The sequence below is a fragment of the Somniosus microcephalus genome, chromosome 5, assembly GCF_052327205.1.
Source record: "Somniosus microcephalus isolate GS21.2 chromosome 5, FLI_Smic_1.0, whole genome shotgun sequence".
Taxonomy (NCBI): domain Eukaryota; kingdom Metazoa; phylum Chordata; class Chondrichthyes; order Squaliformes; family Somniosidae; genus Somniosus; species Somniosus microcephalus.
In genome coordinates, this window is record NC_140991.1 from 65,358,074 (window position 1) to 65,385,131 (window position 27,058).

General features: G+C 45.2%; 1 protein-coding gene across 1 annotated transcript in view; it reads left to right on the forward strand.

Annotated features, from left to right (window-relative positions):
* LOC147117081 (patched domain-containing protein 3-like) overlaps positions 1-26,315 on the forward strand; it is a 90,048-nt gene extending 63,733 nt beyond the window's left edge. The window contains exon 4 of the mRNA XM_085987701.1: positions 20,836-26,315. Within this exon, the coding sequence (XP_085843827.1) occupies positions 20,836-22,367 (1,532 nt within the window). The 3' untranslated portion in view covers positions 22,368-26,315. The remainder of the gene's footprint in view (positions 1-20,835) is intronic.
* The last annotated feature ends 743 nt before the right edge of the window (positions 26,316-27,058 follow it).

Sequence of the window (27,058 nt, forward strand, 5' to 3'; positions counted from 1 at the left end):
TTTGCTACCTTTGCTCTTTAGTTTCACAGGGACGATGGCACCGGCATAATCAAATGTCCTCTTTCTTTCCTGAAATTACTATGCTACCTTTGTTCTTTAATTTCACAGGGACTGTGACAGATAAAGTAGGATAATCTTGTAATAGTTGATACTGTATGAAGAATAATAATATGAGTTTGTGTGACATATACATAACATGAATCCAGCTAGTTTCATGCACCTCAGTAAACTTTCTATTTTTGTGCCATTCATGTCTCTCTAAGTGTTACTTAATCTGTATTCTCTATTTTGTATGTGTGTCATTGTTGTTCCTCAGAAATGTTGGCCTTGTGATTACTGCTATTCTGTGGAGATGATGAAGGGTATGTATTTAATTATTTGAAGATGTGAAGAAGCTATAACTGTCACACATTGCTTGTGCTGCTGTACAGCAGCAACAGATGAAGTATGTGAACTTTAGTGGACCGAATCAAACGCAATATCCTCGGAAAACTTGCCTTTGTGAAAATGTGAATTCCCTTTAGTAAAGAAAATATGAATAACGTGATTGTCATGTTAATCTACAACATTCATATTTATATGGATAAATGGAACTGCTAAATAATTGTAAAGTTGAGTATTTTTCATGTTAACAGTAAGCCCATTTTCAAGTAGTTGGTAAAGTCGATGGGCATTAGTAATGTATACCTCTATTTCTCTCTCTAGGAATGGACAATTTGGTCCTGGCACAGCAGCTGTTTAGGCAGTGTGCGTGACTACCGTGCTCCTTGCTGACCACCCAGTTTAATGCTTATAGTAAAATAAACATTCGGCACTCCCAGGAGACAGAGATGCACTGGGAACACCATGGGTTTGGAATGAATTAGCCATGCTGCTGGCCTTAAAGGGCTGCAGGTTACACTTAAAGCTGTCCTGCAGCTGAGTGGGGAAAAAATGGGTGAATGCAGGTAAAAGGGACAATTCCACCATTCAGTGACGCCACTCTGGAGGTCCTGCTGTAGGAGGTCCTGCAGGAAAGGGTGGCTCCTTGGTGGTGGGAGTCACCTTGCAATAAAGAACAGCGCCAGAGCAGTAGATCTTAGGGAGAGAGTAAATTCTGTCTCACCTGTGGTCCAAACTTGGGAGTAGGTGAGGAAGAAAGTTGCTAGGCTATACAAGTTTGTCAAGATAAGCATGCTAACTTGTGGCCTCATTTTATAATGTTGCCATACAATGCATCTTAATTGCATTTCACTCAAAACTTGGTGCACTATTGCAGAGGAAGAATGCTCTGCACTTTGCCAACTATTCATCTTTCTAAATGTACAGGCATGCTCATCTTATCCCAGAGCAATGTGCAATGTTGCTGCATTAATGTATATTAAGCCTGTGGTTGTGCCGAGGAACGCCCAATAGCAGAGTTCTTTCCTGCTGCTGGTTGTTTTCCAAAGTATAATGAATGAGTTCATTGCCTCTAGCTTGCAATACGCCAGTGACCAACATGATAAAAGTGTGCCTTTAAAACTGAGATGCAACTGAGACTTCCCACAGTTGCTGGAAGGAGCCTGCCATATAAAAGTTCAATGCAGCTGTAGAAACATAGAAAAAAAAGAAAAATAGGAGCAGGAGTAGCCCATTCGGCCGTTCAAGCCTGCTCCGCCACTCATTATGATCATGGATAATTCTCTATCTCAATACCATATTCCCGCTCTCTCCCCATACCCCTTGATGCCTTTTGTGTCTAGAAATCTATCTATCTCCTTAAATATATTCAGTGACTTGGCCTCCACAGCCTTCTGTGGTAGAGAATTCCACAGGTTCACCACCCTCTGAGTGAAGAAATTTCTCCTCACCTCAGTCCTAAATGGCCTACCCCGTATCCTGAGACTGTGACCCCTCGTTTTAGACCCACCCAGCCAGGGGAAACATCCTCCCTGCATCCAGTCTGTCTAGCCCTGTCAGAATTTTATACATTTCAATGAGATCCCCTCTCATTCTTCTAAACTTTAGTGAATACAGGCCTAGTCGACCCAATCTCTCCTCAAACGACAGTCCTGCCATCTCAGAAATCAGTCTGGTGAACCTTCGCTGCACCCCCTCAATGGCAAATATATCCTTTCTTGGGTAAGGAGACCAAAACTGCACACAGTACTCCAGGTGTGGTCTCACCAAGGCCCTGTATAACTGTAGTAAGACATCCTTGATTCTATACTCAAATCCCCTTGCAATGAAGGCCAACATACCATTTGCCTTCCTAACTGCTTGCTGCACCTGCATGTTTGCTTTCAGCGACTGGTATACAAGGACACCCAGGTCCCTCTGTACATCAACATTTCCCAATCTATCACCATTTAAATAATACTCTGCCTTTCTGTTTTTCCTACCAAAGTGGATAACTTCACATTTATCCACATTATACTGCATCTGCCATGTATTTGCCCACTTACTCAACTTGCCTTGAAGCCTCTTTGCTTCCTCCTCACAACTGACAATCCCACCTAGTTTTGTGTCGTCAGCAAACTTGGAAATATTACATTTGGTTCCCTCATCCAAATCATTGATATATATTGTGAATAGCTGGGGTACAAGCACTGATCCCCGCGGTACCCCACTAGTCACCACCTGCCACCCCAAAAAAGACCCATTTATTCCTACTCTCTGTTTCCTATCTGTTAACCAATTTTCGATCAATGCCAGTATATTACCCCCAATCCCATGTGCTTTAATTTTGCACACTAACCTCTTATGTGGGACTTTATCAAAGGCCCTCTGAAAATCCAAATACACCACATCCATTGGTTCTCCCTTATCTATTCTACCAGTTACATCCTCAAAAAACTCCAGTAGGTTTGTCAAACACAATTTCCCTTTCATAAATCCATGTTGACTTTGTCTAATGCGGTTGATAATTTCTAAGTGTCCTGTTATCACACCCTTTATAATAGACTCTAGCATTTTCCCTACTACTGATGTTAGGCTAGTAGTTCCCTGTTTTCTCTCTCCCCTCCTTTTTTTAAATAGTGGGGTTACATTTGCCACCAGAGTGGGACCAATATCCTTGCGGGGAGGTTTGCTAGCACTGCTGGGGGGGGTTTAAACTAACTTGGCAGGGGGATGGGATACAGAGTGGCGCTATAGTAGGGGGTGATTTACAGCCAAATACAGAGGAAAAAACAAGTCAGCTGGGAAGGCAGAGAAAATATGTGAGGGCAAAAGGAAATATGGCAAGGCTGGAAGGCATTTATTTTAATGCAAGGAGTCTTGCAAATAAGGTGGATGAACTGAAGTTGTTGTTGAACACATGGGAGTACAATATTGTTGCTATCATGGAGACATGGTTGAGGGAGGGTCAGGACTGGCAGCTCAATATTCCGGGGTACAGAATCTTCAGGAGAGACAGAGGGGGGTGTAAAAGGGGAGGGGGTGTTGCAATATTAATTAAGGAGTTGATTACTGCTGTAAGGAGGGATGATATATTAGCGGGTTCCTCTAATGAGGCCATATGGGTAGAACTTAAAAACAAAAAGGGGGCAAGCACCTTGCTGGGAGTGTACTATAGGCCCCCAAACAGTCAGGGGGAGATAGAGGAACAGATATGTAGGCAAATCTCAGAGAAGTGCGAAAATAATAGGGTAATAATAGTGGGGGATTTCAACTTCCCCAATATTAATTGGGATAGTCAGAGTGTGAAAGGCTTAGAGGGTGCAGAATTCTTAAAGTGCATCCAGGAGAGCTTTTTGAGCCAACATGTAGAAAGTCCTACAAGAGAGGGGGCGGTACTGGACCTAATTCTAGGGAATGTAGCCGGGCAAGTGGTGGAAGTGTCAGTAGGAGAGCATTTTGGCGACAGTGACCATAATTCGGTGAGATTTAAGGTGGTCATGGAAAAAGACAATGACGGCCCGGAAATAAGGGTTCTAAATTGGGGGATGGCCGATTTTAATATGATAAGGCAGGATCTGGCCAAAGTGGACTGGGAGCAGCTACTTATAGGAAAATCCACATCAAAGCAGTGGGAGGCTTTCAGAAGGGAAATAGAGAGAGTACAACGCCAACATGTTCCTGTAAAGGTCAAGGGTGGGACCAACAAGCAAAGGGAACCTTGGATGACAAGGGATATACAAAAATGCATTAGGAAGAAAAGGGGGGCTTTTGGCAGTTACAAAAGACTAAAGACGGAGGAAGCCCTAGAGGAGTATAAAAAGTGCAGGGGCATACTTAAAAAAGAAATTAGGAGGGCGAGGAGGGGCCATGAAATAACACTGGTGAGCAAAATAAAGGAAAATCCTAAGATTTTTATAAGTATATTAAGGGCAAGAGGATAACCAGGGAAAGGGTAGGGCCCATTAGGGACCAAAGTGGCAATCTGTGTGTAGAGCCAGATGATGTAGGCGGGGTTTTAAATGAATTTTTTGCATCTGTGTTCACTATGGAGAAAGATGATGTAGACATAGAAATCGGGCAAGGGGACTGTGACATACTTGAACATATTAGCATCGAGAGGGAGGAGGTACTAGCGGTTTTAGCAGGCCAAAAAGTGGATAAATCCCCAGGCCCAGACGAGATGTATCCCAGGCTGTTGTGTGAGGCAAGGGAGGAGATTGCAGGGGCTCTGACACAAATTTTCAGAACCTCTCTGGCCACAGGGGATGTACCAGAGGACTGGAGAACAGCTAACGTAGTACCATTATTCAAGAAGGGTAGCAGGGATAAACCAGGGAATTACAGGCCAGTGAGCCTAACATCTGTGGTAGGGAAATTATTGGAAAAAATTCTGAGGGACAAAATTAGTCTCCACTTGGACAGGCAAGGATTAATCGGGGATAGTCAGCATGGCTTTGTCAAGGGTAAATCATGTCTGACAAATCTGATTGAATTTTTCGAGGGGGTGACTAGGTGTGTGGATGAGGGAAATGCTGTGGATGTGGTTTACATGGACTTCAGTAAAGCTTTTGACAAAGTCTCGCATAGGAGACTGGTCAAGAAGGTAAGAGCCCATGGGATCCAGGGTGCCTTGGCGCGTTGGATCCTAAACTGGCTGAGTGACAGGAGGCAGAGGGTGATGGTCGAAGGTTGCTTTTGTGACTGGAAGCCTGTGTCTAGTGGGGTACCTCAGGGATCGGTGCTGGGTCCCTTGCTGTTTGTGATCTACATAAATGATTTGGATGAGAATGTAAAAGGTATGATCAGTAAGTTCGCAGATGACACGAAAATTGGTGGGGTGGTAAATTGTGAGGAGGAAAGCCTCAGGCTACAGGAAGATATAAACGAGTTGGTCAGATGGGCGGAAAAGTGGCAAATGGAATTTAACCCTGAAAAGTGCGAGGTGATGCATTTTGGACGGACAAATAAGGCAAGGGAGTACACAATGAGTGGTAGGACCCTAGGAAGTACAGAGGGTCAGAGGGACCTTGGTGTGCATGTACATAGATCCCTGAAGGCAGCGGAACAGGTAGATAAGGTGGTTAAAAAGGCATATGGGATACTTGCCTTCATTAGCCGAGGCATAGAATATAAGAGCAGGGAGGTTATGATGGAGCTGTACAAAACGCTGGTGAGGCCACAGCTGGAGTACTGTGTGCAGTTCTGGTCGCCTCACTATAGGAAGGATGTGATTGCTTTAGAGAGGGTGCAGAGAAGATTCACCAGGATGTTACCTGGGATGGAGCGCCTCAGCTATGAAGAAAGACTAAACAGGCTGGGGTTGTTTTCATTGGAGCAAAGAAGGCTGAGGGGGGACCTGATTGAGGTGTACAAAATGATGAGGGGCATAGATAGGGTAGATAAAGAGGAACCTTTCCCCTTAGTAGGGGGGTCAATAACAAGGGGGCATAGATTCAAGGTAAGGGGCAGGAGATTTAGAGGGGATTTGAGGAGGAACTTTTTCACCCAGAAGGTGGTTGGAATCTGGAACTCTCTGCCTGAAAGGGTGGTAGAGGCAGGAACCCTCACAACATTCAAGAAGCATTTGGATGAGCACTTGAAATGCCATTGCATACAAGGCTATGGACCAAATGCTGGAAAATGGGATTAGACTGGACAGGGATTGATGGACGACGCAGACACGATGGGCCGAAGGGCCTCTTTCTGTGCTGTAAAACTCTATGACTCTATGACCCTCCAATCTGCAGAATTTTGGAAGATGACAACCAATTCATCCACTATTTCCATGGCTACCTCTTTTAGTACTCTGGGATGCAGATTATCAGGCCCTGGGGATTTATCGGCTTTCAGTCCCATTAATTTCTCTAGCGCTATATTTTTACTAATACTAATTTCCTTTAATTCCGCCTTCTCACTAGACCCTTGGTTCCCTAGAATTTCTGGGAAGTTATTTGTGTCCTCTTCCGTGAAGACAGAACCAAAGTATTTGTTTAATTGTTCTGCCATTTCCTTGTTCCCCATTATCAATTCTCCCGTTTCTGACTGTAAGGGACTTACATTTGTCTTCACTAATTGTTTTCTTTTTACATACTTGTAGAAGCTTTTACAATCCGCTTTTATGTTTCTTGCAAGTTTACTCTCACTCTATTTTTCCCCTCTTAATCAATTCTTGATCCTTTTTTGCTGAACTCTAAACTGCTCCCAATCTTCAGGCTTGCTACTTTTTCTGGCAACTTTATATGACTCCTCTTTGGATCTAATACTATCCTTAATTTCATTTGTTAGCCATGGTTGAGCTGTTTTTCCTTTTGCGCCAGAAAGAAATGTATAACTGTTGCAATTCATGCATTCGTTCCTTAAATGTTAGCCATTGCCTATCCACCGTCATGCCTTTTAATGAAGCTCCCCAATCTATCATAGCAAACTCACTCCTTAGACCTTTGCAGTTTCCTTTGTTTAGATTTAGGACCCTAGTTTTGGATTGAACTTTTTTTTTTATTCGTTTTTATGGGATGTGGGCGTCGCTGGCAAGGCCAGCATTTATTGCCCATCCCGAAGAAGCCTTGGCGAGTTGCTGCAGTGCATCTTGTAGATGGTACACACTGCAGCCACGGTACGCCGGTGGTGGAGGGAGTGAATGTTTAAGGGGGTGCCAATCAAGCGGGCTGGATGGTCCTGGATGGTGTCGAACTTCTTGAGTGTTGTTGGAGCTGCAATCATCCAGGCAAGTGGCGAGTATTCCATCACACTCCTTACTTGTGCCTTAGAATTCTTCATTAAGATGAAAAGTGAAGTATATCATGTTATGGTCACTCTTCCCTAAAGGACCCCGCAGAACAAGATTATTAATTAACCCCTTCTCATTGCACAATACCCTATCTAGGATAACTTGTTCCCTAGTTGGCTCCTCAACGTACTGGTCTAAAAAAACCATCTCGTACAGCAATTCATCCTCCACAGTGTTATTGCTAATTTGGTTTGGCCAGTCTAGATGTAGATTAAAGTAATCCATGATTACTGTAGTACCCTTGTTACATGCATCTCTAATTTCCTGTTTGATGCCGTCCCCGACATTACCACTACTTTTTGGAGGCCTATAGACAACTCCCACCAATGTTTTCTGCCCCTTGGTGCTTCTTGACTCTACCCAGACTGATTCTACATCTTGATTTTCTGAGCCAATGTCCTTTCTCACTATTGCTCTGATTTAATCCTTTACTAACAACGCCACCCCACCTCCTTTTCTTTTTTGCTTGTCCTTCCTAAATATCGAATATCCTTGGATATTCAGCTCCCAGCCTTGGTCACCCTGCAGCCATGTCTCCGTAATTGCAATTATATCGTATCCGTTTACATCTATTTGCACTGTTAATTCATCTACCTTTGTGCATTCAGATACAGTGCCTTCAGATTTGTCTTTTTCACATTTTTAGACATCTTAACATTTTTTGTACTATGGCCCTGTTTATCTTATTACCATTTTTTCTTACCCAGTGTTTGTTAGTGCTGTAGGAACGTGGGTTCCTAACTAAAAGACTGAGTTCTACTCAGGCGATCAAACAAAATGAACTTTAATGAAACAAACAGGCTTTAACAATAAACTGCAGGATAACATCGAATGTAGGTCTGTTCTCTCTGGAGGCTCCACGAGGACTGCCCCTGTAGTCCTGTGGCTGACGTCATCACGTTTTCCCGCCAGTCGGTGATCATGTGATGAACGGCGTGACGTCATCACGTTTTAACCGCGCTGTTAAAGCAACCACACTCTGTACAGTTGAGCAGCATAAATAAAGGTACAGACTCAGACTGTAGCTAACATGTTGTTAAAGGAATTATGTACAAACGATCTGAGTCCTTTGGTGGCTCCGCCACATGCGCCCCCCCAGAACTGTCTTTAACAGCAAAAGTGAGCCGCCGAGGAGGCCTGACAAGTCTGTCCGAGCGACTTCGGTAACCTGGCGGAGGAAGCTGATGGACGGTGGTCGAGCTGGCGGGCGGTTGTGGTTGAGCTGGCACGGCGAGCGTGGTCGAGTTGGCGGGCAGCTTTGGTTGATCTGGCGCAGCGGCTGCGGGCGGTCGGCTACGTTTTGGCGGTTGAGCGACGACGACTGGGCGGTCTGGGTCCAGGTGAGCCGGCTTCAATCGGTCCACCGAAATGTGATCCGGTTTTCCTTCGATGTCGACCGAAAAGGATTTGTCTCCTGGTTCGATGACGCGGAAAGGACCAGTGTAAGGGGGCTTGAGCGGATCCCAGTGAGCGTCGTGGCGGGTAAATACATACTCAGCATTCTTCAGCTCCGCTGGCACGTGGGAGTTCTGTAAGCCATGATTTGATGTAGGCACCGGAGCGAAGCATCTGGCCGCTTCCTGGTGGCAGACGAGTTGCTGGGAGGCGGACCATGGCTCTGTGGGAGAAGGGAGGAAATCCCCTGGTTCTCGGAGAGGCTGGCCATAGACGAGTTCGGCTGAGGACGATTGCAGGTCTTTGGGTGCCGTACGAAGACCCAAAAGGACCCATGGAAGTCTGTCCACCCATCCTGCACCTTGAAGACTGGCCCGAAGGGCGGCTTTAAGCGACCTGTGGAATCGCTCGCAAAGGCCGTTCGCCTGTGGATGATAGGCGGTGGTGCGATGCATTTTGGGGCCGAGCCCCTGAGCTACAGCGTTCCAAAGCTCTGAGGAAAGTTGTGGCCCACGGTCGGAAGAGATGTCCGCTGGTACCCCGAAACAGGCAACCCAACAGGAGATGAAAGCTCTAGCGACGTCTGCCAAAGTGGTGGAAACCAAAGGAATTGCCTCTGGCAACCTAGTGGTGTGGTCCACCATGGTGAGGAGATGCGTATAACCATGAGAAGGCGGAAGCGGCCCCACAAGGTCCACATGCACGTGGTCGAAACGACGCTCCGGAACAGCGAACATAGCCACTGGAGCTTTAACATGACGCTGGACCTTGGCCTTCTGGCAGGCTACGCAGGTATTGGCCCAGCCACGGACATCGAGGTGCATACCTTTCCAGACGAACTTCGCCGACATAAGCCGTTGTGAAGCCTTCATACCAGGGTGCGACAACCCGTGTATGGCATCAAACACCTTCCGGCGCCATGCGACTGGCACGATAGGTCAGGGAATGCCCATGGAGATGTCGCAAAGGAGCGTGGCACCTGCGGCCTGGAAAGTGACGTCGGTCGCTTGGAAACTAAGGGGACGGTTCTGTATGATTGGACCTCAGAATCCGAGGCCTGATCTGCAGCCATGAGGGCGTAATCGATCCCCAGGTGAACCGCGTGGACCGTCGCACGGGAGAGGCAATCCGCCACCGGGTTGTCCTTACCAGACACATGTTGAATGTCCGTGGTAAATTCAGAAATAAACGTCAGGTGACGTTGTTGACGAGCGGACCACGGTTCGGCGGTCTTGGCCATGGCGAACGTTAGAGGCTTGTGGTCGACAAAAGCCGTGAAGGGACGTCCTTCCAATAAGAACCGGAAATGGCGAATGGCTAGGAAAAGGGCCAGTAACTCCCGATCGAAGGTGCTGTATTTTTTTTCATTTTTCCGTAGTTGACGGCTGAAAAACGCCAGCGGTTGCCACGTGCCGTTGACCCACTGCTCTTGCACTGCACCGATGGCGTAGTCTGTGGCGTCCGCGGTAAGGGCGATGGTGGCACCTGGAAGTGGGTGCGCCAGCATGGTTGCGTTGGCCAAAGCGCTCTTGGTGTTGACAAATGCCTGGTCTATCTCGGCTGTCCAGCTGATTGGCTCCTTACCGGACTTGCCCTTGAGGGCCCCGTACAAGGGTTGCATAAGCTGAGCCGCCTTAGGGACGAATCGGTGATAGAAGTTGACCATCCCCAGGAACTCTTGCAGGGCCTTGACGGTTGGCGGGCGCGGGAAAGAAGTAACAGCTTCCACCTTCATCAGTAAGGGGACGGCGCCGTCTAATGTTATGCGGTGTCCCAAGAAATCGATCTGCTGCAGGCCGAACTGGCACTTGGCCGGGTTGATGATTAAACCATGCTGGCTGAGGCGTGTAAAGGGTACGCAAATGGGAGATGTGCTCTTCCTTGCTAGCACTGGCGATGAGAATGTCGTCAAGGTAGACGAAGATAAAGCTTAGGTCTCGGAGCACGGAGTCCATTAAGCGCTGGAAAGCCTGTGCCGCGTTCTTCAAGCCAAACGGCATCCGCAGGAACTCAAAGAGGCCGAAAGGGGTGATGACTGCGGTTTTCAGGACATCTTGCGGGTGCACGGGAACCTGGTGATACCCCCGAATGAGGTCGACTTTAGAAAAGATAGAATTTCCCGCCAAATGGGCTGAGAAATCCAGAATATGCGGGATCGGGTACCGATCAGGAGTAGTGGCGTCATTCAGGCGTCGGTAGTCACCGCATGGCCGCCAGCCGCCGCCCGGTTTTGGAACAATGTGGAGAGGCGAAGACCAGGGACTATTGGATCGGTGAATAATCCCAAGCCGCTCCATCGTGTTGAACTCCGCTTTCGCAGCCGCGAGCTTGCCGGGTTCGAGCCTTCTAGCCCATGCATAAACCGGGGAGTCAGTAGTGGTGATATGATGTTCAACACCATGCTTCGTAGCCGAGGAGGAGAAAGTGGGCCTTGTCAGCTCCGGAAACTCTCCAAGGAGCCGAGTGAAGTCATCCGGAGGAGGGAAAGTGCAGGCAATAGAGCGCGCCACGGTGGTACCGTGGTAGCACGGAATCGAGTGGAAGGTGGCCGCGTTGATCAACCGGCGGTGCCGGACATCGACAAGGAGGCCGTTGGCACACAGAAAATCTGCCCCTAGGATGGCCTGCGAGACTGTGGCCGTGACGAATTCCCAACAGAAGCGCTGACCGCCGAAACAGACTTGGACCCGCCGCTTTCGGAAAGTTCAAATTGCTGCGCCATTAGCCGCCACGAAGGAAAAACCGTGGCTCCCAGCTTGCATACCGAGATTCGACGCAGGTAGAATGCTACACTGCGCCCCGGTGTCACAAAGGAAACATCGACCCGATAGAGAATCGGTGATATAAAGAAGTTTCCCCGTAGATCCGACGGCCATCGCAACCGCGGAGCGCCCGTTCGACCCGGTCCTCCTTCGCCAGGAACGCTGCAGGAGCTTTGTTTTTTTGGGGGGCGAGAAACTGCAGGGAGAGCAGCAGCATCGTGCTTTCGCGCCAAAACAGGCGTGGTAGGAGCACCAGCCCGCTGCAGGAGGAGCTGGAACCGCGTCTGTGGGGGATGGGAGCCTCGTGGCCGCGCAGCACTGCTGGGTTACAGTGAAAATCTTATCTGCTTCGGCAACAAGCTCGGCGCAGTCTGTAATCTCGGATCTGGCTAGGGCAGCCTGTACCTGCTCCGGCAGTTGGCAGAGGAAAAGCTCCCGGAAGAGGAAGCATTCCGGTTCGGCACCCAAGAGCGTGAGCATTTGGCTCATGAGCTCGGACGGTTTGAAGTCCCCAAGCCCAGGCACCGTGATGAGCTGGCAAGCGCGCTCTGACTTCGAGAGCCCAAAGACCTGTAGCAACCGCGCCTTTATCGTATCATACTTGCTGTCAGTAGGAGGACTACCGAGGAGGCTGACGATCCGTGAAGCAGTTGCGCTGTCGAGGGTGGAGACCACATAGTAATAACGGGTCTGATCCGCGACGATGTTCCTGATGGCGAACTGGGCTTCAGCCTGGATAAACCAGGCGTCTGGTTGTTGCTCCCAGAACTGTGGCAATTTCAGAGTCACGGCGTTCGTGTCCATGCTGAAGATCTTCCGCGAAAACTGTTCACGAAAGTCGGGGTCACCAATGTAGGAACGTGGGTTCCTAACTAAAAGACTGAGTTCTACTCAGGCGATCAAACAAAATGAACTTTAATGAAACAAACAGGCTTTAACAATAAACTGCAGGATAACATCGAATGTAGGTCTGTTCTCTCTGGAGGCTCCACGAGGACTGCCCCTGCAGTCCTGTGGCTGACGTCATGACGTCATCACGTTTTCCCACCAGTCGGTGATCACGTCATGAACGGCGTGACATCATCACGTTTTAACCGCGCTGTTAAAGCAACCACATCTGTACAGTTAAACAGCATAAATAAAGGTACAGACTCAGACTGTAGCTAACATGTTGTTAAAGGAATTATGTACAAACGATCTGAGTCCTTTGGTGGCTCCGCCACAGTGCACTCTTTTGTTTCTACGCTCTGTCCCTTCCTAACACAATTTGGTTATCCTTACCCCAATCACTTTCCTGCACTGCTTCCTTGTCTTTTCTCTTTAGCATTCTAGATTTCTTTCCACCGGGACCCTCCCCCACCGCCCCCCCCCCACCTTATTTAGTTTGAAGCCCTATCTACCTCCCTAATTATTCGATTTGCTAAAACTCTGGTCCCAGCATGGTTCGGGTGTAGTCCGCCCCAATGGAACAGCTCTCTCTTTCCCCAGTACTGGTGCCAGTGCCCCACGAATCGAAACCCACTTCTCCCACACCAATCTTTGAGCCGCGCATTCACCTCCATGATCCTATTGACTCTATGCCAATTTGCTCGTGGCTCAGGTAATAATCCAGAGATTATGGCCTTTGTGGTTCTGCTTTTTATAATAGTCCCTAGCTGCTCAAACTCTCTCAGCAGAACCTTTTTTTTAATCCTATCTATGTCGTTGGTACCTACGTGGACCACGACAACTGGATCCTCCCCCTCCCACTCCAAGTTCTTCTCCAGCCTGGAGGAGATGTCCTTTACCCTGGCACTGGGTAGGCAACATAGCCTTTGGGACTCACGCTTCTGGCTGCAGAACAGTGTCTATCCCCCTAACTATACTGTCACCTACTACAACCACCTTCCTTTTACTCCCCCCACTTGAGCGGCTTCCTGTACCACGGTGCCGAGGTCAGTTTGCTCGTCCTCTCCGCAGTCCCACACTTGTAAACAAAGGTTGCAAGAACCTCGAATCTATTGGACAATTGTAGCGACTGAGGCTCCTGCAGTACTACCTCCTGGATCCCCGTACCTGCCTCACTCGCAGTCACACCCTCCTGTCCCTGACCATGTGTCAATTCTAAAGTATTTAATCTAAGGGGTGTGGCTGCCTCCTGGAGCAAAAGGTAACTTTCTCCCTCCCTGATGTCTCGCAATGTCTGCAGCTCGGACGTCAGCTCCTCAACTCGGAGACGAAGTTCCTCGAGCCGCAGACACTTACCGCAGATGTTGCCCTGGACAAAAATGTCCACAAGCTCCCACATATTGCAACAGCAACACATCTCCTGTTCTCCCATTATTTTATTTATTTAATTAAGTCGTTTAGTGTTAATCAAATTATTTACCTCGTTTAGTTTATTAAATTAATTAAATTAAGTTTAGTTTTTAAAATTTAGTTATATGCTATATGTTAACTTAAAACTTAGCCCACAGTCACTACCAATCACTTACCTGCCTTACCTGTGACGTCACACTGCCGTTTTCTCTTGTTAATGCAGGTCTGCTGCTGTTTTTATCCCCGCTCTCGGGCCTCGGTCTGCTCCTGCTCAGGTCCGCCGCAGCTCTGCGGGAGATGTTAGGAAAAGCAAGCACCTCCTTCCCCCACTTCACCGAACTCACCGAACTTACCAAACTCCCAGTTGTTCACTCTGTGCTTGCTGCACTATTGTACCCTTCACAGCCACTGACGGCCATTCCTATCCTGGAAGTGGCTGCAAGATTTTACATGTTCTTTGGGAATCTTAGTTTCAACATGCAGGAATGTTTATATTGCATAGAAATTACAGCACAGCAACAAGCCATTTGGACCAACTGGTCCATGCTGGTGTTTATGCTCCACACGAGACTCCTCCCACCCTACTTCATCTAACCCTATCAGCATAACCTTCTATTCCTTTCTCCCTTATCCCTTTCTGTACTTATCTAGTATTTCCTTAAATGCCTCTATACTATTCGCCTCAACTACTCCTTGAAGTAACAAGTTCCACATTTTAAACACTCTCTAGGTAAAGAAGGTTCTCCTGAATTCCGTATTGGATTTATTAGTAACTGGCCCCTAGTTTTGTTCTCCGCCACAGGTGGAATCATCTTCTCTACATCTATCCTATCAAACCACTTCATATTCTTAAAGACTTTGATCAGGTTACCCCTTAGCCGTCTTTTTTTTCTAGAGAAAAGAGCCCAGCCTGTTCAGTCTTTTCTGATAGTTAGAACCTCTCAGTTCTGGTATCATCTTTGTAAATATTTTTTACACCTTTTACAGTGCCTCTATATTCTTTTTATAATATTGGGACCAGAACTGTACACAGTACTCGGTGTGGTCTAACCAAGATTCTATACAAGTTTAACATAACTTCCCTGCTATTCAATTCTATCCATCTAGAAATGAACCATGGTGCTTTGTTTGCTTTGTTAATGGCCTTATTAACTATTATCGCCACTTTTAATGATTTGTGGATGTGTACCCTAAATCCCTTTGTTCCGCTACCCCATATAGACACTTACTTTCCAAGGAGTACGTGGCCTCCTTATTCTTCCTACCAAAATACACCACCCCACACTTACCTATATTGAAATTCATTTGCCAATTACACACCCATTCTGCAAGTTTATTAATGTCTATATTTTGTCGCAGACTTCCTCAGTATTAACTATACCCCCCAATTTGGTGTCATCGGCAAATTTTGAGTTGGTACTTGCGTTTCCCAAGTCCAAATAATTTTTTTAAATAGTGAACAACAGTGGTCTCTGCACTGATCCTTGTGGAACACTACTTCCCACCTTTTGCCAGTCTGAGTAACTACCCTTAACCCCTACTCTCTGTTTTCTGTCTGGTAGCCAGCTTACTATCCATTCTGCTACTTGACCCCTGACTCCATATGATGGACTGGATTTTAATTTAGTAACGCACTGGGAGCAGGGGGGCAGCTGGTATCATGGCCGGAAGTAAGTGCAGCGCGTTTGCCAGTGGCTTTTTAACCCAGCCACTGCATTACCATATAATTTCCGGGTTTCTTGACCAGTTAACGTGAGCGGTCGTGTTGACGACTCGCATGAGGCGATTTCAACTCCAGTATTTAAAGCACACGCCAAACATGCAATTTGGTGGAGTTTGGAGCTGGGAGTATTATAGAAAGAATTGGCAGAATGGAGTCCAGACATTCAAAGGCTGCGCCTCATTTTAGTGATGCCTCCCTGCATGTGCTGCTGGGGGCTGTAAGGGCCCTCAGGGAAATTCTCTTCCCTACTGATGGGAAGAAGAAACCTGCAGGGGAAACAAAGAAGGCGTGGCTGAAGGTTGTCCATGAGGTCAGCAGCAGGAGCATGATGCCACGCTTGTGGATTGAATGGCGAAAGTGATTTAATGACCACCACTAAACACATTTTCCCCTCACCTCCCCTTTCAGCATTCCGAAGGGACCGCTCCCTCCGCGACACCCTGGTCCACTCCTCAATCACCCCTAACAGCCCTTCTCCTTTGCTTGGCACCTTCCCGTGCAAGCGCAGGAGATGCAACACATGCAGATTGGGCAACTGCTTTGCGGAACACCTCCGTTCAGTCCGTAAGGGTGACCCTGAGCTTCTGGTCGCCTGTCACTTTAATTCTCTGCTTCACTCCCACTCTGATCTCTCTGTCCTCGGCCTATTACATTGTTCCAATGAAGCTCCCGTAAGCTCGAGGAACAGCACCTCATCTTTCGATTAGGCATTTTACAGCCTTTCGGGCTCAACATCGAGTTCAACAATTTCAGACAATAACCCCTGCCCCCATTTTTCATGCTATATTATTTTGCCATTCACATTTGCAACATTTTATCTTTCCTGCCTCTTACAATATGTTCTTTCAATTCCTTCCTCCCCTCCTAACCACCCCCCCCCCCCCCCCCAGTCCCTGCACCTGCTTAATATCTGTTACATCTCTAGCTTTTTCCAGTTCTGATGAAGGGTCCCAGACCTGAAACGTTAACTCTGTTTCTCTCTCCACGGATGCTGCCTGGCCTGCTGAGTATTTCCAGCATTTTCTGTTGTTATTTAAGATTCTGAAGGGGATTGTAGGGTAGATGCTGAGAGGTTGTTTCCCTTGGCTGGAGATTCTCGAACTAGGGGGCATAGTCTCAGGATAAGGAGTTGACCATTTGAGACTGAGATGAGGAGGAATTTCTTCACTCAGAGGGTTGTGAATCTTTGGAATTCTCTACCCAAAAGGATTGTGGATGTTGAGTCATTGAGTATATTCAAGGCTGAAATAGATAGATTTTTGGACTCTAGGGGAATCGAGGGATATGGGGATCAGGTAGGAAAGTGCAGTTGAGGACAAAGATCGGCCTTGATCTTATTGAATGGTGGAGCAGGCTCAAAGGGCCGTATGGCCTACTCTGCTCCTAATTCGTATGTTCTTATGTTATTTTCTTTATTTGCTGATGATACAAAGCTAGTTGGGAAAGTAAGCTTTGAGGAGGACAGAGTCTGCAAAGGGATATATGCAGGTTAAGTGAATGGGCAAGAAGGTGGCAGATGGAGTATAATGTGGGGACATGTGAGGCTATTCACTTTGGTAGGAAGAATAGAAAAACAGAATATTTTCTAAATGGTGAGAAACTATTAAATGTTGGTGTTCAGAGGGATTTGGGTGTCCTTGTACATGAAACACAGAAAGTTAACATGCAGGTACAGCAAGCAATTAGGAAAATGGTACATTGGCCTTTATTGCAAGGGGGTTGGAGTACACGAGTAAGGAAGTCTTACTACAGTTGTACAGGCTTTGGTGAAACCACACCTGGAGTACTGTACAATTTTGGTCTCCTTATATGAAGAAGGATATACTTGCCTTAGAGGAGGTGCAATGAAGGCTAACTAGATTAATTCCTAGGGTGAAAGGGTTGTCTTAATGAGGAGAGATTGTGTAGAATGAACATAAGAATGTAAGAAATAGGAGCAGGGGTAGGCCTTTCGGCCCTTTGAGCCTGCTCTGTCATTTAATAAGATCATGGCTGATCTTCAACCTCAACTCTGCCTTCCCGCACTATCCCCGTATCCCTTGATTCCCTTATAGAGTCCAAAAATCAGTCGATCTCTACCTTAAATATACTCAAAGACTGAGCATTTACAGCTCTCTGAGTAGAGAATTCCAAAGATTCACAACCCTTTGAGTGAAGAATTTTCTACTCATCTCAGTCAACCCCTCATTCTGAGACTGTGACCCTTAGTTCTAGACTCCCCCCGCCAGGAGAAACCTCCTCCCTGTCAAGCCCCTGAAGAATTTTATGTTTCCATGAAATCACCTCTCATTCTTCTAAACTCCAGAGAATATATGCCGAGTCTACTCATAGGACAATCCCCTCATCCCAGCAATTAGTCTCGTAAACCTATGTTGCACTCCTTCTAAGGCAAGTCTATCCTTCCTTAGGTAAGGAGACCAAAACTGAACACAGTACTCCAGGTGTGGTCGCACCAAGGCTCTATATAATTGCAATAAGACTTCTTTACCCTTGTACTCCAATCCCTTTGTAATGAAGGCTAACATACCATTTGCTTTCCTAATTGCTTGCTGTACCTACTTGATAACTTTCTTTGATTCATGTACAAGGACCCCAGGTCTACATGGGCCTTTACTCTCTGGAATTTAGAAGAATGAGAGGTGATCTCATTGAAACATATAAGATTCTGAGAGGGCTTGAAAGGGTAGATGCTGAGGGGCTGTTTCCCCTGGCTGGAGAGTCTAGAACTAGGGGGCATAGTCTCAGGATAAGGGGTCAGCCATTTAGGACTAAGATGAGGAGAAATTTCTTCACTGAGTGTTGCGAATCTTTGGAATTCTCTACCCCAGAAGGCTGTGGATGCTCAGTCGTTAAGTATATTCAAGGCTGGGATCAATAGATTTTTGGACTCTAAGGGAATCAATGGATATCGGGATCGGGCGGGAAAGTGCAGTGTGAGGTCGAGGATCAGCCATGACCTTATTGAATGGCGGAGCAGGCTCGAGGGGCCATATGGACTACTCCTGCTCCTATTTTTTATGTTCTTTCATTTTTTTGTGTGTCCAGATACATATCCTGGCCCTGTACAAATGGATGGCTGCATAAGGATGGGTCCTGATGAAGTGTCAAAGGTGCAAAAACACATCTGGCATGGCTTTTCAGATCCTCCTCCCCTAAAACCTGCTGCACATAGAGAGGTATGCCCATCGGGATACCCATTGTGTCTCTCAAATCAGCAAACTACTATTGTTTGATGAGCGAACAGGCACAGATGACAAATGCCCTGCAGCTTTAAGACATTGTTAGGAAAGCTTTTGTTTGTCAAACAATAGCAATATAGCAGAGAAAGGAGGAGGTTCAAAAAATACATCAAAAACAAAAGTAAGGTAAGGCCTCTCGCATTGTCCTTTCTATATGAACATAGAAACATAGAAGATAGGAGCAGGAGTAGGCCATTCGGCCCTTCGAGCCTGCTCCGCCATTCAATGAGATCATGGCTGATCATCCAAATTCAGTACCCGGTCCCTGCCTTCTCCCCATATCCCTTGATCCCTTTAGCCTTAAGAAATATATCCAACTCTTTCTTGAATATACTTAATGAACTGGCCTCCACCGCCCTCTGTGGCAGAGAATTCCACAGGTTCACCACTCTCTGGGTGAAGAAATTCCTCCTCATTTCAGTCCTAAATGGCTTACCCCTTATCCTTAGACTATGACCCCTGGTTCTGGACTCCCCGGCCATCAGAAACATCCTTCCTGCATCTAGTCTGTCCAGGCCTGACAGAATTTTATAGGTTTCGATGAGATCCCCTCTCAATCTTCTAAACTCCAGTGAGTATAAGCCCAATCGACACAATCTCTCCTCATACGTCATTCCTGCCATCCCAGGTATCAGCCTGGTGAATCTTCGCTGCACTCCTTCCATGGCAAGAACGTCCTTCCTCAGGTAAGGCGACCAAAACTGCACACAATACTCAAGGTGTGGTCTCACCAAGGCCCTGTACAACTGCAGCAAGACATCCTTGTTCTTGTACTCGAACCCTCTTGCTACGAAGGCCAACATACCATTTGCCTTCTTAACCGCCTGCTGCACCTGCATGCTTACCTTCAGCGACTGGTGTACAAGAACACCCAGGTCTCTTTGCACTTCCCCTTCTCCCAATCTATTACCATTCAAATAGTAATCTGCCTTCCTGTTTTTGCCACCAAAGTGGATAACCTCACATTTATCCACATTATAGTGCATTTGCCATGTTTCTGCCCAATCACCCAACCTGTCCAAATCATGCTGGAGTTTCACGACATCCTCCTCACAGCATACCCTCCCACCCAGCTTTATGTCGTCTGCAAATTTGGAGATATTACATCCAATTCCCTCGTCCAGATCATTAATATATATTGTGAACAGCTGGGGTCCTAGGACCGATCCTTGCGGTACCCCACTAGTCACTGCCTGCCACTCGGAAAACGACCCGTTTATTCCAACTCTTTGCTTTCTGTCCGCCAACCAGTTCTCTATCCAAGTCAATACCTTGCCCCCAATCCCATGTGCCTTAATTTTGCACGCTAATCTCTTATGCGGGACCTTATCGAAAGCCTTCTGAAAGTCCAAATACACCACATCCACTGGTTCTCCTTTATCTATTTAACCAGTTACATCCTCAAAAAATTCCAGTAGATTAGTCAAGCATGATTTACCTTTTGTAAATCCATGTTGACTTTGTCCGATCCAGTCACTGCTTTCCAAGTGCTCTGCTATTACATCTTTTATAATGGATTCTAGCATTTTCCCCACTACCGATGTCAAGCTTACCAGTCTATAATTCCCCGCCTTTTCTCTACCACCTTTTTTGAATAGTGGGGTAACATTAGCTACCCGCCAATCCATGGGTACCGTTCCAGAGTCTATCGAGTTCTGGAAGATGACCAGCAATGCATCTACTATTTCTAGGGCCACTTCCTTAAGTACCCTGGGATGTAGATTATCAGGCCCTGGGGATTTATCGGCCTTCAGTCCCATCAATTTTCCTAACACCATTTCCCTACAAATACTGATTTCTTTCAGTTCCACCCTTTCATCAGACCCTATGTTCCCCGGCATCTCTGGGAGGTTATTTGTGTCCTCCTTTGTGAAGACAGAACCAAAATATGTATTTAGTTGGTCTGCCATTTCTTTGTTCCCCATTATAAATTCCCCCGATTCTGACTGCAAGGGACCTACGCTTGACTTCACCAATCTTTTTCTCTTCACATATCTATAAAAGCTTTTACAGTCAGTTTTTATGTTCTCTGCAAGCTTACTCTCATATTCTATTTTCCCTTTCTTAATTAATCCCTTTGTCCTCCTTTGTTGAATGTGTGGTCATTGTGTATGTGTGGTCATTGTGTATGTGTGGCCATTGTGTATGTGTGGCCATTGTGTATGTGTGTGTTTGGAAGTTATTTAAATGTTGAAAAGGTTACAATTAAGGGTGTTAAGCCATGACATGTAAGACTGATTTAATGTAGCTCACAGTTTTAATCTGCAGGTATCGGTGTAGACGATATGTTCATTATGCTCTCCAGCTGGCAGAAAACGAATCTTAATGATGTTGTTGAAGATCGTGTAGGGACCGCATACGCTGAAGCAGCTGTTTCCATCACAATCACCACTCTGACTGATGTTTTAGCCTTTTATATTGGCATCATGACACCTTTTCCATCTGTGCAGTCATTTTGTGTTTACACAGGTACAACTGTTCTATTTTGCTTCATTTACAACGTTACATTTTTTGGCGCTGTTCTCGCATTGAATGGGAGAAGAGAAGATGATAACAGGCATTGGCTGACATTGAAAAAAGTTAAAAGTGATCATATACCAGGAGAATCTAAATGCTATGCAATGTGTTGTGTAGGTGGGGCTTACAATGAAGAAACGGGTGCAGAACTAGAACATCAAGCTTGTACCTTTATCAACAATTATTACGGTCCATTTCTTACCAATCGATGGACCAAGGGAGTTGTGGTGGTCCTGTATATAGGGTATTTGTTTGGCAGTATGTATGGCTGTTTAAACCTCAAAGAAGGAATAGATCTCAGAAATCTGGCCCATGATTATTCATATGTGATTAAATACTATGACGATAGTGATTTTTTCTCAAAGTATGGACCACGAGTCATGGTTGCTGTCACTGAACCTGTGGAATATTGGGATTCCACCATTCAGGATGAAATTGAAGCCTGTATGGATAGATTTGAAAACCTCTCGTATGTAGATAGTGACCAGTCAGAGTCCTGGCTTCGTGCGTACATTGACATTTCCAAACAGATGCGGTTAGATATAAAGGAGAAAAATGCATTCATAGGAAATTTACCTAAATTGTTTCAGTTTGTCCCTCCATTTAAACAAGATGTTGAATTTTCAGAAAATGACGAAAACATTAAAGCTTCACGTTTTTTCATTCAGACCATTGATGTCACTACTTCAATTGCTGAGAAAAACATGCTTATTGAATTAAGGAAGCTGGCAAAGGACTGTAAAATCCCTTTGCTAGTGTACCATCCTGCATTCATCTATTTTGATCAATATCTTGTTATAATATCCATCACAATACAGAATGTAGCTGCGGCTACTGGTGCTATGCTAATTGTTGCCTTATTGTTAATACCTAATCCAATCTGTTGTCTGTGGGTAACATTTGCTATTGTATCAGTTTTAGTGGGTGTGGCTGGTTTTATGGCATGCTGGGGTGTCAATTTAGATTCTATATCTATGATTAATCTTGTCATTTGTATTGGTTTTTCAGTGGACTTTACAGCTCATATTTCATATGCATTTGTTTCAAGTGAGAGAGAAAGTGCCAATGAGCGAACTATTGATGCATTGTATACTATTGGATATCCTATTGTCCAGGGAGCTCTTTCAACTATAACGGGTGTTATTGCATTGGCCGCTGCAGCAAGTTACATATTCAGGACATTTTTTAAAATCATGTTTCTTGTCATAACTTTTGGTGCAATTCATGGAGTTGTGTTAATGCCAATATTTATGACATTTTTTCAAATCAAGCCAAAGTTGTAATGTGACAAACTATAAAACAAAATAGAGGATAGTAAAGGGAAGAACCAGAGTAGAACTGTATGCATTCAAATCAGAAATGGTAAACCCACTATATTTCAGCTACAACCAAAACAGTTCAGATTAATATTGGGTATGGTAGTCTAGTGGTTATGTTAGTACACCAGCACCACAGAGCCACCATGCCAAGTTATGAAATTGAATTCAATAAACTGGTAATTGATAGGCTAGCAGCAGGCAATGGCCCTGAACAATGCTGGATTGGCATGATTGTGTGTATCTCCTCTCCTACCCCAGCAGTCAAGACTGAGTTTATGTAAAGAAAACAGTTGGATGGTGACAAGTAGATTGTAGACTTTTTCTGGATAGATAAGCTAAAATTGGCCAAATGGCCACCTTCCTGTGTGTTTATTTTGTGATCTTTTGTGGAGGTTAGTATGTTAAAACACAATGCATTTATTTTTTTCATTACATTAAAAGGCAAAAATTAAGCTTAATGTCTTACTTTTATTCTTTTCATTATATTAAAAGGAATGTGGCATGTACAAAAACAAAGTAGGGTACAATAGTGTTGTGGTTACGAAACTGGACTAACAACCTAGCACTGGTGAGTTTTAAATCCCACCATAACAAGTTGTGAAATTGAATTGAATAAATCTGGTAATGACCACAAAAGCTGCTGAGACATTGTTGAAATATGTGGTTAATTATTCATGCCCTCTGAAGTGCCTTGCAAATCACTTGGTTTAGGAATGGGCAATAAATGTGGCGCACATGCTGAGAACCAAATTGTTTTTTTAAAAATTATTAACCCAGATTACTTCTAGTAATTATGTTTTTTTTAGTACATAACAGTTTTTCTTTTTTTATACCATGCACTTGGGAGAATAAATCAGGAAACAAAAATCTCACTACATTTGCATACAAAGCCAACATTCTCATACAATTCCACAACCTTTGTGAATTTTTCTCTTTCTAATAACCATTATCCATCTGTTGGGCATAAATTATTTTCCTTCCCTTTTGGACATAAAGCATGGAACAAGAAAAGGGCTCTTGGCCTCCAAGCTTGTTCTTTGCACAAACTACAAGTAACGCATTTAATTACCTAGGGCTTTTATAGTTCTCTCCTCTTTAGACTAATCTCCCTCTACACTGCCCCGTCCACCATTCTCGGTCAGGTTCAGGGCATGGACTTAATGATTCTGACATCTGTTTTCTTATTGACTTCTTTCGTTCTGAGAATTTCTATTTGTTATGACCTGTGTGATGTTGGCAAAGCAGCATTTATTGCCCGTTACTGGTGCCATGAGAGCATTAAAAGTTAACCATGTAATGTGGGACTGGAGATGCATGTATACTGGATCAAGTAGGGATGAAGGACAGTATTGAATCAATTGGGTTTTTTAACAACAATCTAGAAGCTTTCATCGTCATTTTTTCTAGTGCTTCATGGTTGCTAGTGCAGAACCATAACCACTACACTATTGTGTGCTAGTTTAGTTTTGTACATTCTGCTTTACATTTATAATTTATAGTACATATGCTTAATGTTTACTTTTCAATGAAATGAAAAGATGCATTGGCCTAGAAATTCAGTGGGCCTTGCGCCCACTTAGCGCCTAAAGAGGTCTTTTGCGCCGGCGGGGTGGTAGCACTGAAATTGACTGCAGCGGTATTGGCGGCGGTAGCCGTTAGCGCTGCGCCGGGACCGATGACGTCATCGGTGTGCGCGGTGGCCCGTAACGCCCCGAAACCGCGCCGATCCCCATATTTATTTGCGCCCGCCTCCTCCGAAGCGGGCACAAACAGCGAACAGAAAACGGGGCCATCCTGCTGCCATAGTGGGGCGCTTTAAAGCTGAAGGTGCAGCCGGCCGCTTTTTCGGCGGCCGCCTGCCCGCACCTCCTTCCCCGGCCTCCTCCACCCCCCCCCCGCGGCATTGCCGGCTGGTTTCCATGGAGCCCGGCACTTCTCCGTTGTGCCAGGCTCTTTTGCCGGCACTCGCGATCGGGGCTCCGGCCGTTGCAGGCACCTCCCCCTTAAGAGAAGGGGGAGGCCTGCAGTACCGCAGCCTGCCGCACCGCATCGGGTGGCGCTGCGGCAACTAGCGCGCCGATATTCAGTTGCAGCGCCCCAAACGGAGGCGGGCACACCCTGGTATAGCGCCCGCTTCCGAATTGGGGTGCAGAAGACGAATATACGGCGTGCGCTAATGCCTCCCCGCCCAGCGCTAACTTTTGGGCGCGAGCGAGCTGCCCGCGCCCAAGTGAATTTCTAGGCCATTGTGTTTTAATTTCACACAAGATCACAAAAGAGATACACATGAGGATGGCCATTTTAGCTCATTCATCCAGAGAGAGCCTACAGTCCACTTGTCACCATCCAACTACTTTCTTTACATAAACTTAGTCATGGTTTCTGGGGGAGGAGGGGAGATATGTATAATGATGTGTGTGCCACATGAATTATTAAATTGATTACCAAAGTTGTGTTTTTTAACTTACAAGTTATTTCATGTTTGCTCATTTCTTGTGTTAAATGCAGAATACAAAAAGGATCTAATCATCCCATCATTTGATCATTAAACGTTTATTAACTGATATAACTGGGTTTTCAAAGTTTCTCACTATCCAGCTTTATTTACTAAAATTTTCATAGCGCCTAATGTTTTAAAGTAAATTTTTCAAACATTTAACATTGTTGCATATGATCAATTTCACAGTGTTAATAGTAATATGATTTTATATATAATACTGTTAGCAGGAACATATTAATTTAATATACCACATTCATACATTTTCAGTGGGCATAACTATTACAAAATACTAATTGTATACACATTCATTTAAATCCGTAATAAATGCATTCATTTTTGGATTTACAGTTTCTGTGGATAAATAGTAATTAGCATCTGTAAACAATGCTAATTCTTATGCATTAAAGCTACAAAAATTAAGAAATTTTAGTGAATGATATTAAACTTTGTCAAGCATGAGCCTTTTTGTTTGCATGATTAAACAGTTAGCAGAAATAAAACTGTAACCAGATTCTGAACTTGCGGGATGGATGCCACAGTGAGTCATCTTGGAATCTGGGTTCAGTCTAGCCCAGACTGATGAGATGAAATGAGAGTCTCCCTGTGTACTAGCTGTAAGGGTCATACAGGAATGTTTGGGCAGTCTCAATCCAGCCACCAACACAAAACTAGCCTTAATTTGGCACTAATTGATAATCTCAATGGGAGGTCATAAAATGGTGAATGTGGGGAATGGAAATTATCACATTGGGTACAGCAATTAGGGCTGAGCTACATTGCTGGAATAGTAAAGGGAGCTTTGTTCAACATCTAATCATGCTAAAATAACAACAGAAAATGCTGGAAATACTCAGCAGGCCAGGCAGCATTCTTGGAGAGAGAAACAGAGTTAACGTTTCAGGTCTGGGACCCTTCATCAGAATCATGCTATGTCTGACGTAGGATATACCTAAGCTGGGATTGCTTGGTGCTGATGCTAGTACCCTAAATGGAAAGTGTTTTACTCCCCCACTCTCACCTTTTATAAGCATTGAAAATTGCAAAGAGAAAGCAAATTTCTGTATTTCAGTTTGCAGAGGTTTGGTAACCTTGTAAAGTATTTAGCATTGAATTCAGATACTACTGAAATTTTGAAATTTGTAACAGCTTTCCCTAAAACTCATCCCACTTGAATTACATGTACATTAATGATGCCTAATATAAAGACTTCCATTTATTTCTTACCCACTGAACAGTATTGTTATATAGGGCTGATTTTCCAAATGCATACAACCAGTGGGATGTCTCAGCCACTGCCTGTGCACATCAGGAAGATCTGTGTCCACTGCAGTTTTGTATATTTTGAAGCCATATGTCATGAACATGTTCTTAAATTTGCCAAATAAAAACTTGCCAGCCTCTGAGAATATATATTTTGAATACTCTGAGGAAAAAATACCTTATTTCTTCTTAATCCAATACTTCATAGATTCATGAAAATTGCTGATTTGGCATTTTCATTATGTTTAATTTGTCATTAAAGATGAAAAATAAGACAAGTAGTGTGTGGCTGCACGGTGGCAAATCATGTTAGTGCATCATTACTTTGAGCCACTACAATGCTGGGAGGCAGGTATGATGCCACACACCATTATCTGCACACCTCACTCACCATGACCCTAGCCCCATATCCCACTTGGTGGGCAACTGCCACTAGTGATCTGAGAAAACAATGGCAGGAGTAGAAAAGCAGAGGAAATACTGGAGCTGCCTTGTGAGATTAGACTAGTGTAATAATCTAGGAGAGGTGGGTTGTGAAGGGAACACAATGGGGTGGTGAGGTTAATGAAACCAGAAAGCAGTTTTTCTCTCCTGACTTCCGCAGTGTAGCCAGGCCCCAGAACCTATAATGTTCCTAATGTTGGGAGCCCCTGTCCAGTGCCTGGATGACATTCAGGCTTGGGCTGATAAGTGGCAAGTAACATTCACGACACACAATTGCCAGGCAATGACTATCTCCAACAAGCGAGAGTCTAAGAATCACCCCTTGATATTCAACGGAATTACCATCGCTGAATCCCCCACCATCAACATCCTGGGGGTCACCATTGACCAGAAACTTAACTGGACCAGCCACATAAATACTGTGGCAACAAGAGCAGGTCAGAGGCTAGGT